Here is a 15,958-nt window from a genome sequence, read left to right as displayed (position 1 = left end):
GGAGGTGGGAGAATTGCTTAAAAAAATTAGAAGTCGTTTGTTCAGACTTCGCCACGATAACAGTGCCAGTGTTGTTTTATCTCTCCAACCGTTGAATATCAAGGGGAGGACCGTATTAAAACTGCTTAATCCAACAATGGAAGTATGTGCGTGTGTGGACATTTTAAAGAGCTGAAGCAAGGATGAGTGTCTAAAGTAGGCGGATAATACGACGACGACAGTGTGTATGCGCGTGTGGTAGAAAAATTAATGTGGGTTCACGGCAATGGTCTTGGTGATAAATGACTTGTGTAAATTGCACAAACTTGTCGTCATCAGACAGCCACCAAGTTGTTCCCGAAACTGTTAAATAATAAGAAAGGTTGGTCGGTATTGTTTATTATCATAGAATTCCAGGTTAGGTTATATGTATATAACATAAGCTATGTACACAAATTTGTGATGTTTTGTGATTCAATTCATAATAGTTTTGATATGATAAAATTATTTAAAAACCGATATAAATTGTTTATATTAGTATTATATTATTAATTTCCCAATAATAATAAAAACAGGCTAATTGAAATGGTGTACCTATACTTTGAGTTTTAAATGATTTGTATATATGTTTTCTTGAAACCCATTATTTTTTCGAAATTACAAGCTTAGGAAAGTACTAATTTAATGTGTTTAAATCCAAGGATACTTGTATTTTTAGTGGTAACTCAAATCATCAGTAATAATAAGACTACGGATTTCAAACCATTATTAAATTTTCTAATTTAAAACTATAGAAGGCTTGCATACCACAATTTATTATAATTTTTCTATAGCCATAATGATACAATAATGTGAGTCAAAATAATAATGTCACACGTGTTCAGTAGAATTATCTGTGCCAAATATTGTACATACCATATTAAAAACTACATGATTTTATTTGCTGCTTAATTACTTTTAGTTTTGTTTTTATGAATTTGTTTTATTATACTTTTATCTCATATACTATCTACTCAGTTATAAATAATTTTTAGTTTTAAAAAATATTAGGAATCTAATTTATATTTAATTTATAATAACGATTAAACGATGAATGGAAACCGTTTAATTTTTAACCTACACAATATCATGGGTATTAATGGTTTAAGTTGGATATATTATATTATTTGCATTTTTGAACGCGTTTACAACACATGTAATCTGTTAATTATGCGTACTATTGTGTATGTGTGCAGTTTTTTATATTTAATTAAATACAAATACAATGTCTGTGTTCATTTGATACTTAACCATTTAGCATTTTCCTCCTTACCATCTATAGGTACAATGCGAGGACTACATATTATTTGATTTAAATAAAAATAGCTCTCTTATAAAATGTCAAATTATTCTGGTCGATATATACTAATTATCTTTAGTATATTATATTCTGTTATTTCAATTATGTCAAAAAAATATTTCATCATATTTTCTTTCAATATTTTTTAGTACAAAAAGTGGTAAAAAATGTTTATGCATGTAATTTTCTGATTTTCTCAATAGTTTTTTTGTGTATTGTACATAGACCAATTCTCGTTGAAACATATTGAGAAAATTTCATCTTATGTGATTTTAACCGGACTCGGATAATCGTTTTTCGAATACCATATAATCATCTTTGTTTTGAAATTTAGTAATAAGTATAAATTCATAACACATAACTTTTCAAAATATTATGTTTTCTTAATCATCAATCAAATTGTTGAAACATAAATGTCTATCTCATCATACTGTGAAACTCTTCAAAGTGTAGGTTTATATCCGCCACTTGTACCACCGTAAAACATCACTATATGTTTGAGGATTATTGTCGCTACTATGAGAATAGCGGCGGTTGCAAGAAAGTTATAACCACAATTCAGTGGTAGCAAGCAATAGTATATAACCAGTAACCACTGGGCAAATGTCTTATTAATATATTTTGCAATTGTCTGCAGCATTGTATGGTCTTTATAAACATTTTGGAAACCGATCACGAACCACCGACATTGCCCATCCTCACCTAACCTAACATTCTCATCGCGTCTGTCGTTATACCGAGACTTTTCTGACATGACCTGCCCACCGATTGGCTGATCCAAATGCGACGGAGTAACTTTTTTTTTGTTACTTGCCTGCCGTCCATTAGCTGGAAGCTAGACTTTTAGACTTTTTCGTCTCCTCGCCCTTCTCTACCACTGGTTCTGATTCACCCTAGTTTTGGTTCACTTATTTATTAGTTTAAAAATCTTCTTCTTTAAAATTTACCCTATCCATAGTCGTTGCCTTGTTTGATTTAACTTCGTTATATCCACTTGTGCCTGTCCCTTTCCACGCTGTACTGCTGCCATCACCGCCAAGTCCTCAAACTTGATTACACAATCTTCACAAAGTTCTGGACGATCGTGTTAACAGATTTCCACTTCCTTTTCAAACAAAATCAAAATGAAACGTGTGCATGTATAATACATTTTTACAACGGGTATGCTAGATCTATCACTAATATAGGTATGAATATTGTATAGGTAAAATACTCCTAAATATAGTTTCTTTTAAATTACGATAAATGGTATTTGACTGTTACTTTTTTTCGGTATTAACCATATTATACAAATTGAATTGTAATCTTAAATAAAATATACTTACAAAAATATTGAAAAATATTTCTTTTCACTTCAAGCTCTGTTTTCCATTTAAATATCTCCAAATTACTTCATAAAACTTTATACGAGGAGCTATAAAAACGTACAGGAAAATTATAATAATAATGATTATAAAATACTTTCAGCCATTTTTATTTTTATCGTATTTCTTTTTATTTTCATACTTACCAGACCTTCCCCATAGTAATGCAAAAGTTCTTTCATAAATTTAATTTCACTATCTAAATATCTATTATGTGAACAGTCGTATTATATATTATAATTAACTCATAATTTGGCTTATAAAAAAATGTAAATGTAAGAACAACAGTTATTACATTTTTCTAGTATTTTAAAATTATTTGTTCACTGATTGTTTATTATTTTAGTTGATTCACAAAAGCTAATAATAATATGTTTGTGTCACTTAATCGTTTTCTAACATTATCATTCTGACCATTATATGGGTTAACTAAAAGAAAATATTGATATAATTACGGAATGACGGTAAAAATAATCAATAGTTTTGTTACCTATCTTATGATTTTGGTTGTTGTGTTGTATTTTTGATGCCAAAGTTGAGATATAAAGCTAAAACTGTTAAACGTTTCATGGACATGGCACATGGAGAACCAAAAATACGTGCTTTAGATAGCCCAAGGTTTTTGTTTTTTTTTGAAGTGTTCTTTGGTATTTTTTTCTATTTTTTGTCGCTTGGGAATCGTAAAAGGGATTTTCCATTGCTCTCTGATTTATTGTATAAAGGTTTTCTGCGGTACAAAGCCCTTTCAATTTAAAAAAGGTCTTCCGGAGGGATAAAAATGGTGCGGAGCACGCTTTAAAGTATTAAATGGCGTCTATGATGCATTCCTAAGCCACAAACTGATAAATTTATAAATGTTAAATATTGAGAACTCTGATAATGGGTTCTTATTTTTAATTTTTTTTTTTGTTTATATTTTAACAGTAATTTATTCAAAATATAGGTTGGACGTAATTAATGTATACTTTATTACTAATTTTATAATCATAATCAGTTTCTTACCTTTATTATGATGTCGTTGCAAATTTCTATTTAAGATTTTCATAAATTTATAACAATAATAACTAACCAAGATTTTTAAATTTGAATATTTAAACAATTTTGAACTGGTATATGCCGTTGCAATTTGTGTGATGTATACAATTATTAATAATTTTTTTGTGCTGATGTTCTTTTGTCATTAGATAAATTGAGAGAATTTCTCATTTATTCCAATTAATTATTAAATCATTGCCAAAAAAAACCTGTCAACCAGTACAGTATCTTGTGAATTGTCATGTAATAAAGTTTAATACGTTTTTAGGGAGCACGGAGAATACCATTCATAATTACAATCTATGTTTGTACTTTTTTCCCCTCGAACCTATAGACTTTATATAAAGATATTTTTCATGCATCAATATTTTGTTTATTAAGATGCGATTAGACTGAATCGTACCGTTTGTACGTTTCGAATAAACTAGCGGTTTCATCTCAAATATATTCAATTGGAAATGCAGTGGTTGCACTGTATGTACATAGTGTTACTATGTAATACGAGGCAATTTGATGAGATATACGTGATGTATATTTCGTATAACCTCAACGTTTAATATTTTTATTATTTTTGTCTCTATAAATAACCTACCTGCAGCATCTTCGGCGACGAGGGTGTCCAGTGATAGAACCAAAATATATATGGTAGTGCTAGTACGTAGAAAAATTTACTACAGCACGTGACCTGTCGGACGGCAACCCGATTTATAAACGATGTGATGTGTACTCCTTTATTCCGAATTGTCGATTGTTCTTCTAGTCATGAATCCGATATTTGTCAACTTGAAAAACGAGACCATCTTTTTTACTCCCCTTAACGGTTTTTTTTTCGTTTTCCTACACGGAAATGGCGGTTCTATGGTTTGGTAGAATCTATAGAATTTCGTTCAGCAGTACAAAACTGATCTCTGATGTACATTATTTTTTATATTATTGGTACTTTTAGTATATTTATATGCTCTTAAATTATCTTAAGTATATTCATAATGTCTATTCTGTTCTATAAACGTTTTTTTTTTTTTGATAGCTAGTAAAAAAACTATATAAAAAAGTTTTACGCTGCAGTAGCTCGGTGTGGATTTTAAATTGAACACAAATGATAACTTAGAGATCAATTATGGAAATTATTAGTCGTTTCCGAAAAAATAGCAAATAAAAACAATAAATAACTAAGAAATATCTAATGTAAGCATTTTCAAATAAACCACTAACCACTCGAATCGTTCTTCGAATCCGATGATTTATTATCAAATTGGTCACGCCGCCATTCAGTGGAACGACCATATTTAAATGTTTTTATTTTCTTCCCTATTTAGATCAAAGTATATAATATGTAGAACATTACGCAAATAATTAATTTTATTTCCAATTGTATATCGTCTAATAATGTATGGTGTGATTATGTTCTATATTTATATAGGTAATTGACCCCAAAACTTAAGGTCGAGAGTTAACATTTCATTTTAAAACTGATAAAGTTTGAGCGTAAAGGCACAGTGAACAATTTTTTCATCTTTTTTCACCACAGTAGGTAGGTAGGCACTTCGTCAGATTTCACAGATAAATCCACTCGTGTTTCTGAGTTTTTCAAAAGACTAAGAGATTTTTTTTCTCTAATGAAAATCCAAGAGCTCTACTGCGTTTCATTATCCGGACACAAAAGGAAAGGACGGCCACGCCACTTGACCGCGTAGTCCCACGATACTGCATTTTAAGACGTTTTACCCGATTGGCGGTCATCAGATATTATTACATTTCCTGCATTTCTATTACGAACATAATAATATAACCATTGTGATTATTGTTGCCATGTCAATGCTTTATATAATATGTATTTTATAAATATATTATAATAACTAGGTTTGACCTCTTAAGTTGATAATTATTTCATTCATTATTGATGCCACTCCATTAAGACTCGTATTCGAATATGTTTTTTTATTTGCAATTTGTTGTACTCTATACTGTTCTATATTACTAAATACATACTTTAAACCTTTTTTTTTAAATTTAGTAAATACAATATATATTTAACATGTGAACTATAAATACATTCTTGTTATATTATGTATGTGTATAAACATTTAAACTATTTCCTGAATAGATATATATTAACATTTTTTAAATAAGTTTTTAATATTGAGTAAGTGGTCATTAATCTTTGAAATAGGTCATAGTAAAAATAGCAATATTAAAGTTTAAAACGTAATATTAAAAGTTTATTTAAAATAATTTATTGATGTAGTTTATTAGTCACGGGAGCATCAATATTAATTCTCAACTTTTTGTATCATTTTTTTTTTAGGTAAATTACCGCTAAATAGAAATAATTGTATCAGTACATTAATTTTTTGTGATATTTTTTGATGGGTGAATCTTATTTACTAAACTCATTATTTTTATACATTGCTTTTATGTGGCTTTGTCAGTTATGTGTTACGAGTATAGGGCTTTATATTTAAAAAGAAAAACTTCCAGTTTATAAGGAAAAAGCAATTTAGTTGGTATTTGAGTTGAAAATATTAATACTATAAAATATTTACATTTCAAAATAATATAGGTATTGACGTTTCATTTAAATATAACAAGTAATTTTGTCCTCAAAATTGTAAGCTATGCCATTTTAGAATTTAAATATTTTTAAAATAATGATGTAACTATAAATCCTAACAGTAATATAAATAGCTTAATGCAAAATGGGTTGGTACTTTGAAATATCAGTTTTTGTTGTAAACTATACAATTATGAAAACTTAGTAAAGATAAATAAAATAGTATCGGTGTGAAATATATCCGGAGACTCTCAGGTTTTATTCGTGTTTATTGTTTTTTATAACACAGACATTTTTTATGATTATTAAGAATAGGGCAAGTGAACGACGTATCTAAACTAAACACGGTGCAGCTTTGTTATTCGGCGCGGGTGTTATTACAACTTTTAATGGGGTTCTTGTTCCGACATTGTTTCTCTGTCTTTCTCTCTCTACCTATATATACATATACATAGACTGAAATTCAAGTTAATATCGGCGACGAGCGGTGGATAAACCCTGGTCCGAACTTCAGGCTCCTAAAAACTTTTTTGCTGATGACTGTATGTTGGAAGTCGCCGCCGACGCCGTTTATTGCCGCCAGACTGAAAATATCCACTTAATTTCGACGGGGTCCCTTCTTTATTCCTCTCCGTCCTTCTCTAAGTAAGGGTCCTATTTTTCCGGAAACAGTACGGATTTATGTTTATTTTTGTTGTTGTTTGTTAATAGGTACAATATGCTACGCTTGGTTCAGAGCTTTCAGACATTTTTTTTTGTTCTCAATTCTCCCACGGATATAAAAGAAGTAAAATAACATTAGTCATTGCGTCAACATTATTAAATGGTGAAATACTTTATTTTTACTTTACAGTCTGATGAAATCCTAAAGCCACAGCCATTTATATTATACATGGGTTTGGTAGTTAAAGTGACTATTTATTATTCACGAATTCTTGCGTATCTTGATTGATTGAAAAAATATTTTTCTGACACTTTTTATTCTTTAGATTTTGAATTGCACTGAGCTTGTGTAATTATATTATTAATAATATTTTTTATTTTTCTTGATTAATATCTTTTGTTCTTTATTTTGAATGATGTATATAGTTCATCATAATTTAAAATTATGCCCACACATCGATTTTTAATGTTTATCTCTCTTTATATTTATGCATGAAACACGGAAAATCAATTTTCCACTTAATCAACACAAGCATTATGGGTAATTTTGCTAAGGTAAAATGTTGACTTATTATAATGGCAAATGACTTTTAGCCATAAAAAGTCACCAAATATGCATTTGATTATACCCAAAATATGCATTTGTATGCAAAATAAAAAATATACGTAAAATATGCATTTTAAAAATAAAATCACTAGTAGTATTATTTATTTTTTATATTCTATTTAACTCATTTCATTATTTTGAATTAGTATTTTTTGTTCCAAATGTTACCATTTTTGGTACCAGGTTTCTTAGAAAAATGTGTGTTATAGCCAGTTGAACACCATATTATACGACAAAAATTAAAAATAAATTTGTTTTGGTCGGTTTTGGTTGTATTATTTAAAATAAAAATATTTTGAATAAATTGATAACATTTTTAATTAAGTTAAAAATATATCTAAAAAATCGAAAAAATATGCCCTTAAAACAAAAAAAACTCAAAATATGCAAGGTTCATATGCTAAATAGAATTTCAAAAGTAACTTGGTGAAAGCATGAAACACATTTGTTTCGTACTTTGCTATTTTTGTGACTGTGGAAAACAAAAATGCAAATGCTACAACTCCTATTTATTATGAAATTCAAAATGAGACAATAATTACTTGCTAGTTGCCACCTATATAATAATATTAATATTTATTTTACAGCAATATTAAAATATTATTTAAAATCACTTATTTAATATAATAGCATCAACAATAATTTTGCAAAAAAAAAAAATGTATTGTGTTTCTTTTTTATGTTACATTTCCATTAACCTACAACCCACTGCTATTATTACTTGAAAACTTTATTTGTCATGTTGCATGATAAGGAAATATCAGTAATCATAACATTTGTGTAGTCGTACATATTATACAGTGTACGGTGCAAGATATTATTTAAGTTTATATGTAGTACATTCATTCGATAAAATAATAAATATAATATAATTGATCAATGTATTTAGTAAGTAGGTAGGTTAAACTATGTAAGTATAACTTCATCATAAATAACTGACTGTATATTTTAATAATATATTAATATGGCAGGTTTAAAGTAGAATACATAATTTTGACACAAACCAACTTGCCAAGTTCAATTTACATATTTTATATAATTTTGATTTGTGTTAAGGTTGCGATTTTTAAAACGTTTTTTCATGTAGTGGTAATCATTTTTCGCACCTTCTACCTACAGGATGTTAGTGTAAATGTCTTTAATGATATTGTAGGTTCTTCGATGTTCTAATACACAAACAAAATATGAATTTCATAGTCATTTTTGTTTGTTATATTGTCATAAATTATTCATAACCTACTAATTTTCAAACATCAATAATACTTTTAATTCAATTGTTAATTATAAAATTCTGTATAGAACATAATATTATAGGTATGTGGTATACTGTGGTAGTTATAGAGACTTTGAAAAAAATCGAACGCAAAATATATAATAATTACTTATAATAGTACCTACTAACATAATATACAATAGTTATTTTTCTAATATAATATTTGTTTAAACTTCAATCCAATTTTTAATATACAAAACCAAAATCTTCCGTTTATTTTTCATTGCAACATTGTAAACTTTTACCAATTGTTTAATCTTAATTTAAAAAGTATATACTTAGTATTACTTTGGTTTTTGTCATCGTAGTTATTTAGGAATTTAGAAATTGTAATTTATTGCATTTATCACAAATACAAAAAAATCTGAGTTCAACCTACCTGATTAAGAAAATAATAATATTAATTTTACATCCTTATTAATTGATGCTGTTTTATTTCTTTAACCACTCAAAATAATTTTTACATTTACAATGATTTATCATATTGAATTGAAATTTAACAAATCCATTACAGTGACCTACTGAATGAGTTGATTTAACATTTGATCATCATTTCGTTAATAAAAACACACAAGATTCATGTTAATTTTTTTAAACTTAATATTATATTAACTTATGATTAGAATTAGATAACATATGTTTTGTAACATAAATGTAGTTCTATGAATACATCTCTAATTTATAGACAAATGAATATTGGGTTGTTTGAAACCAATGTTGTTTTTTATAATTTAAAAATATTTGTATTTGTCAAATAGTGTTTGGTTATTGTTATCATCGAATTAATTAATTAATTCACCATCGTCAATATTGTACGAATTTCAATGAAATTGGTTGTCAATCATCATGGTCTTAAGTTAATTTTCAATATCAACATGGAATATTATATAATACGTTTCTAATATACTTTGAATGTCAAGAGCTTCAGTTCAATGAGAATTAAAGGTCAAATGACATAAAACGTATCGTGAAATAACCATTACTAAAAAAAAAATAGAAATACTTATGAAAATGAAAATAATTCTTTTGAGTTTAACAACAATTTCGAGGTGCAGGTAAACGTTTCTATCTTTATAATAAAGAAATTATATCTTAAAACAAATATGAAAGCTGAATGTATATTGGTAGCTTGTGTAAGTACTCAAAAACTACTTGACCGGTTTTGAGAAAATTTCAAATTGTTCTTGGATATATCAGGAAAGCTTAGAGAGTATAGTTTGAACCCTGTTTGATTTATATCAAGCGCTGTGTCCAATCTGCCATAGACGAAATATACAGCTCGGGTAAATTATTTCTGAAAGCGAGTTACACCGACGCAAATTTCCCTTGAATCGAAGTACACCAAAATCAAAATACATCTATATAGCTCTATATTTTATATTTTTTTTTCTAAAAATAGATTCTAGCTAAAAATAGATGTTGGTTTGAAGTTAATAAACTCCAGAACTACTGGACTGTTTTCAATAAAAGTTATATCAATAGAATCTTTAAGACTCGGAGGGTTTTTTACGTTATTTTTTAAATTCCTGTGAGTAACTAAAGAGTAGTTCCACATGATTTTTTTTTACTAATTTTAATGACTAGATAGTTGCCATTCGTTACATATTATATCACTATTATAATTAGAAGAAATATGGCATAAATATTATCAAGCAGTATATAATATTATTCAACCTTCTCTACTATTATGAACTTATCGTATTAAATTAATTAGAGCTATTGTTTAACGAACTATGATATCTAATCTATTTCTTCGCATTTATTATATAATTATCTAATGTGTAAATGTGTACCTATAACTTAACATGCAATATAGTTTTTGCATTTGATTTAACTATAACCTTAAAATATTAAGGTTTCGATCATATTTTGATGTTATCATAAATAATCCATACTGTTTGACTTTTTATTTCGTACATAAGTTTCTTTTTCAATAAATCGTTTAATTGTGAGTGCTTATGTTTCAATGATCACAAATGGTTTTAAAATACATGCCAAATGTCTATTTTATATATACGCGTATTATGTATATTATATGAAAGGCCATGTCTATACAACTGGGCTGTTACGACATTTAAGATTGGTTATGTACAAAACGTTGACTTGTGAGAAGGAAGTTGTGTATAAAGCTGTCGGTATACGCTTTTGTTTTGTTTTTTTGCACATACCGTAAATAAATAAAAAACGAGATCAACGATAAGAGTTGTTGGCTGTGGCAACGATTGTTGTGGACGGGCGGACGGGTAGTTACGGGTCGCGTAGGTATTAGAAAACATAATCTCGGGGGTGATACAATTTTTACCGGGGAATAATCATTCGAGCTTTTGAACTTCTCTCACATCGACCCCTCTCACACGTCTGCCCCATAGGTTTTGGTGCATGAAAAATTGACGTCTTGGCAGAACATTATAAACGGAAATTTTTCACGTAGATGTCGGGTCGAAAGTCATTTTTTCCATTCTCGCGACGGTGGCTGTCTCGCAACGACGTATATCTTACGTATCCCCTGCTCCACTTCCCCTAGGTCGTTTTTGTTGCCGACGAATAATAATAATAATAATAATAATCGTAACCCTCTTGCTTCTCTCTCGTACTACTCACGTGCGCCTCACCCCTACGATAATAACCGGATATACCTACCTACCCTCGGAATGACCTTTGCCGGTTACAAGCAGATAGCGCATGCTATATTCTCTGCGGGGATTACGCGTTGACGTTAAGTCTAAAGTATTGACTGACGGATGGATGGTGGACGCGCTATCGCCGTGGCTTACCTATAAACTTTGCTGCTGCGATTCTTGCAAAGTTTACATAACCACAAGAGTTAATCAAACATAAACCAATGGGTTTCTACTTTTCTGCTGTGTATATATATGACAGCGATGGTAGTTACCCACTGTTCAAGACGTTGAATCGCAACGAATTCGTATAAATGTACATAATATTATTGCATTGCTTTACCTACGTATAATATAAACTTAACCTTATTTGATATAGCCGAATCCCATTTTATGTACGTCCATAACATACACGTTTTTATTTGTTTTACGCATAACATATAAATAAACATGCATTATAAGATTTCATTAAGCAGTAATTTTTTTGATTTTTAATGTCATTCATTTCATCTTACTTTTTATTTGTGTTTATAAATTTGAAAAAAACTAAGTTTTAGATTTTTGAGAAGTGAAACATAGTTGTCCCAACTCCCCTAAGAAAAATATTTTCTCAAAAGATATCAACATCAACCGAATGCATATTTTACATCTTTGTAGATTTTAGATCGTTATGAGAATCTAATGGCAAGAATTTATTTGCAGTGAATTTGAACTACACTTTTTCTCTACACGTACGTGGTCTTTACATGAACTATCTCAGGTTCAATATTTGATAAATTTTTTGATTTTTTTAAATGACCATTTTAAGACTGGGAGTTGAGAATATATCGAAGTTGCCATTTAGAAGAAGCAAAAACACATACAATTAATTTGTTTCCTTAGTTTTTTGTGCAAAATTTAATGCTATAAATTATAATTATAGGCATATAATTAAAAATACAAGGTATGACGCGAATGTCTTACTCTAAAATAATCACCATGTTTATATAAAATGCGTATATGTACAAATATGTATACACATATTATCTGTACTTATTGTACTTAAATGCTATTTCATGCTAGGCGGTTCCCATAGGATTACTATAAACAAATAAACAATAATATTATACATATGATATTTTACATAATTTTGTTTTTTCTTCGTTTACAGTTTGTATGTGGAAACAATTGTTATGCGTATTATATCTACATTACATATTTCGAATTTCGAATTTCTATACATATACATTCAGAATAATCTTGTGAAATCTATACATTTACAATAATATTGTGGTCGAAGTAGAATTAACGTTAAATAAATGTCTTACACTTGGAAAGAATTTCACGGTTAGGAAATTTGATGATGTGGCCCATGAATATTGTTTGTTCTTCTTCAGCAATATTGTTTAAACCGTTTTAATGATTTGTTTCGTATAACCTGCTTCATATTAAGTCTGTATAGGTGCATAATTCCTAACCGTGAAATTCTTTCCAAGTGTAAGACATTTATTTAACGTTAATTCTACCTCGATCACAATATTATTGTAAATGTATAGGTTTCACAAGGATTCAATTTGGAACACACGAGTTAATACACTAAGTACAAGAAAAAGAATTCTGAATGTATATGTATAGAAATTCGAAATTCGAAATATGTAATGTAGATATAATACGCATAACAATTGTTTCTACATACAAACTGTAAACGAAGAAAAAATAAAATTATGTAAAATATCATATGTATAATAGTATTGTTTATTTATTTGTGCCTATACAGACTTGAAAATTGTGCATACCGATTAATACAAATATGACAACTATTGTTGTTTTATTAATTTATTATATGTATTGCAAGGAAAAAAGTAATACTTATATCTGCAGTATAATTACGTAGAAGATATTTTTTTATACGAACAATAATTCTGATAAAAATACAATACAGTCTTTTATAAATTATGTGTACCCAGTGGCGTACTAATAGAAGGAAAAATAACCCCCAACCCTCCCCAAAAAAAAATTTCTGTAAAAATGAATTTCTTATGAGATGTATTTTTTTGGTCAATAATAACCACCAATAACTCTCCCCCAACCCCCTCTAAAATGTAGTTCTGAGTACACCACTGTGTGTTTCACATCCATAGCCAATTAGTTAGTTAATGTCATACTAAAAATTCATAATATATATAAACAAGTATATTTTTATCCTTGCTGAAGCTTAATATCCTTTTATTTGTTTTATTTTTGTCTTGAGCCAAACAAACAATGTTTGTCGTTTAAAAAAAAAGATTATTCTTCCCCTCAATTGTGAAGAATATAAATAATTTTTTTTATATTAGATAGCATTTTTTTATTTAAATTAATTAATTAAAATTATCTTAAGATTGATATTGAAAACGACGTCCACCGTTTGTTTTTAATTTGTTTCGAACGACTTTGCGAATGGTTGACTTCAAAATAATAATGTTTTAACAGAGTAATACAGTAGGTAGTGAATCTGGTTATCTGAATGTGATATTCTCGTACATAGATTTATTCTCAACATACATATATTGGGATGTTAGGAGAATTGGATTCAGTTTGTAACCGAACTACCTAACAGAGGGGGCATAGTGACACAATATTTTTTTGTGTCGATTTATTTCGTACTTCACGCGTATAAAGGACCCAATAATAATTTATAAGAATATTTTATATTCTACGATACAAGGTTCATTTTTATTTTTCACAATTGGATGATACGCCAAGTCGTAAATCATACGGAAAAAAAACGATGAATTTAATATAGCCGGACTGGCTAATAAATCGCTTTCGTTATACCTACCATTGTTTTATTGTCTGTACTTCTTACGTGGCGGGTCCTGCAGGAAATCTCGATTTTTAACGGGATTCGACAGTTATTGGAGCCCTCTTTTGGTGGATGACGCTGAAAAATAAATAATGCCCAGAAAATGAGTTTGGGGCCCTATTCAGGCTTCACTGCAGGATTGGTCTGGTTCGTTTAATACCAATATATGTGGCGTGTGTACCGAGTGTATAAAGGAGGAGGGAAAATGTCTGTACGTCTCCCTGTTTATATACGACCCTCTGCCATGTACATAAGAGAACATTTAACATTCACCCCCGGTCGCCCGTCACGATTGCCGTTTTAATGAGTTTTTCATTTCATTTAATATATATATTTTTTAACGATATTATTATTATGATTACAGAATGGCGAACGAGGCTATTTGGAAGGCTTAGCGTCCCGGTACGCGGATCTGTACAACACCCATTATCGGGACATTCTGGAGTATCTGGACGAACTTAGGGCCGCCGAGTGGGCCGAATTATCTCCCCGGATCACGTTGTTAGCACCCTCGTCGCCCTCCAGATCACCATGCAACATGGCTGGAAATCCGTACTCTCATCACCTGTACGCACCCGGAAAATACTCTGTGAGTATTCAAAATAATAATTTTCATTCTATATTACATACACGTTAAAAGATTTACGTATAGGCACTAAAACCGTTGCTGGGTTTCTATAATACTCTCTATTGCTTATTTTATTCTGTACAATATGTTTAAACTCTGAATAATATTTGTGAACGACTTATATAATAACGGAATAAAGATTATATATGTGTTTCGGATTAGTGTAATACCCCCATATAAAATGTTAAAAGCCATTTTTGTCATGATCAATACCTTATATTTTATAATGTATCTGTTATGCTAGAAACAATCTAGGATTCTTCTATCTGAGTATCGGATAGGTTCATTATTATTTACTATTATACCAATATTGTTTTCCTGATTGTCGCAGTATAGTATATTGTATAAGCATATCATTCCTAAAATTAAAAATATCCGAAATTTGATTCGTATACTTTATTAGTTTAATATGATAATGGCGTATTATTTATTTTCTATTTCCGACCTGCGCATAACATATATTTAAAATGTCTGAGAGTAAAATTATCTATTAGAAAAATATTAGAGAATAATATTTTTTACGATTATACCTACCTACATATCGGTATGTATCTTATTTATTATTTAGATTTATATTTGACTTTAAAGATAAAAATTAAATGTTGTAAGTATATACTCGTAATTAAATGAACGTTCAATATTTACGAGGTATTGAGACAAAATTATGTGTCAAACCCTCGAAAATATTGTACTTTCTATCATTTTTGTGAAGGTTAATATCTCAAAAACTATAAAAAAAAATAGGTTTTCAATTGATGAGTTTTGTCTTCATAGCTCGTGGGCGCTGATATCCTCTGATATCCTCTTAAGTATAATATATTAATATTGAGAATCATTAAAAACCTATGGTAAGCAAAATATGTTGAGTTTAAGAATTTTAAAGGTAAAAAATATTTGTTTGTATTTTTCTTCGCCTTTTACGGTTGAATCGGACTGTTAGAAGTTACTCCATCGTAATTATTGTAATTGATACAGATTTGGGGGACATGATAACTATACAATAGATACCATGAATTATATGTATTTTTACATTTTGTTGTCCATGATTATTCAGTGTTATTCTGTCTTGTCATGAGC

The 15,958-nt window shown here is 29.0% G+C and overlaps 1 protein-coding gene across 1 annotated transcript in view; it reads left to right on the top strand.

Moving 5' to 3' along the window:
* The window catches only part of LOC111033771, a 79,618-nt gene that overhangs the window by 21,416 nt on the left and 42,244 nt on the right, over nucleotides 1-15,958 (top strand). Inside the window, exon 2 of the mRNA XM_022314686.1 lies at nucleotides 14,618-14,842. Within this exon, the coding sequence (XP_022170378.1) occupies nucleotides 14,618-14,842 (225 nt within the window). The remainder of the gene's footprint in view (nucleotides 1-14,617; nucleotides 14,843-15,958) is intronic.

The sequence above is a fragment of the Myzus persicae genome, unplaced genomic scaffold, assembly GCF_001856785.1.
Source record: "Myzus persicae strain clone G006 unplaced genomic scaffold, MPER_G0061.0, whole genome shotgun sequence".
NCBI classification, from domain to species: Eukaryota; Metazoa; Arthropoda; class Insecta; order Hemiptera; family Aphididae; genus Myzus; species Myzus persicae.
The sequence above is the reverse complement of the archived record's forward strand: the minus strand, read 5'-3'. Positions and strand labels throughout refer to the sequence as shown.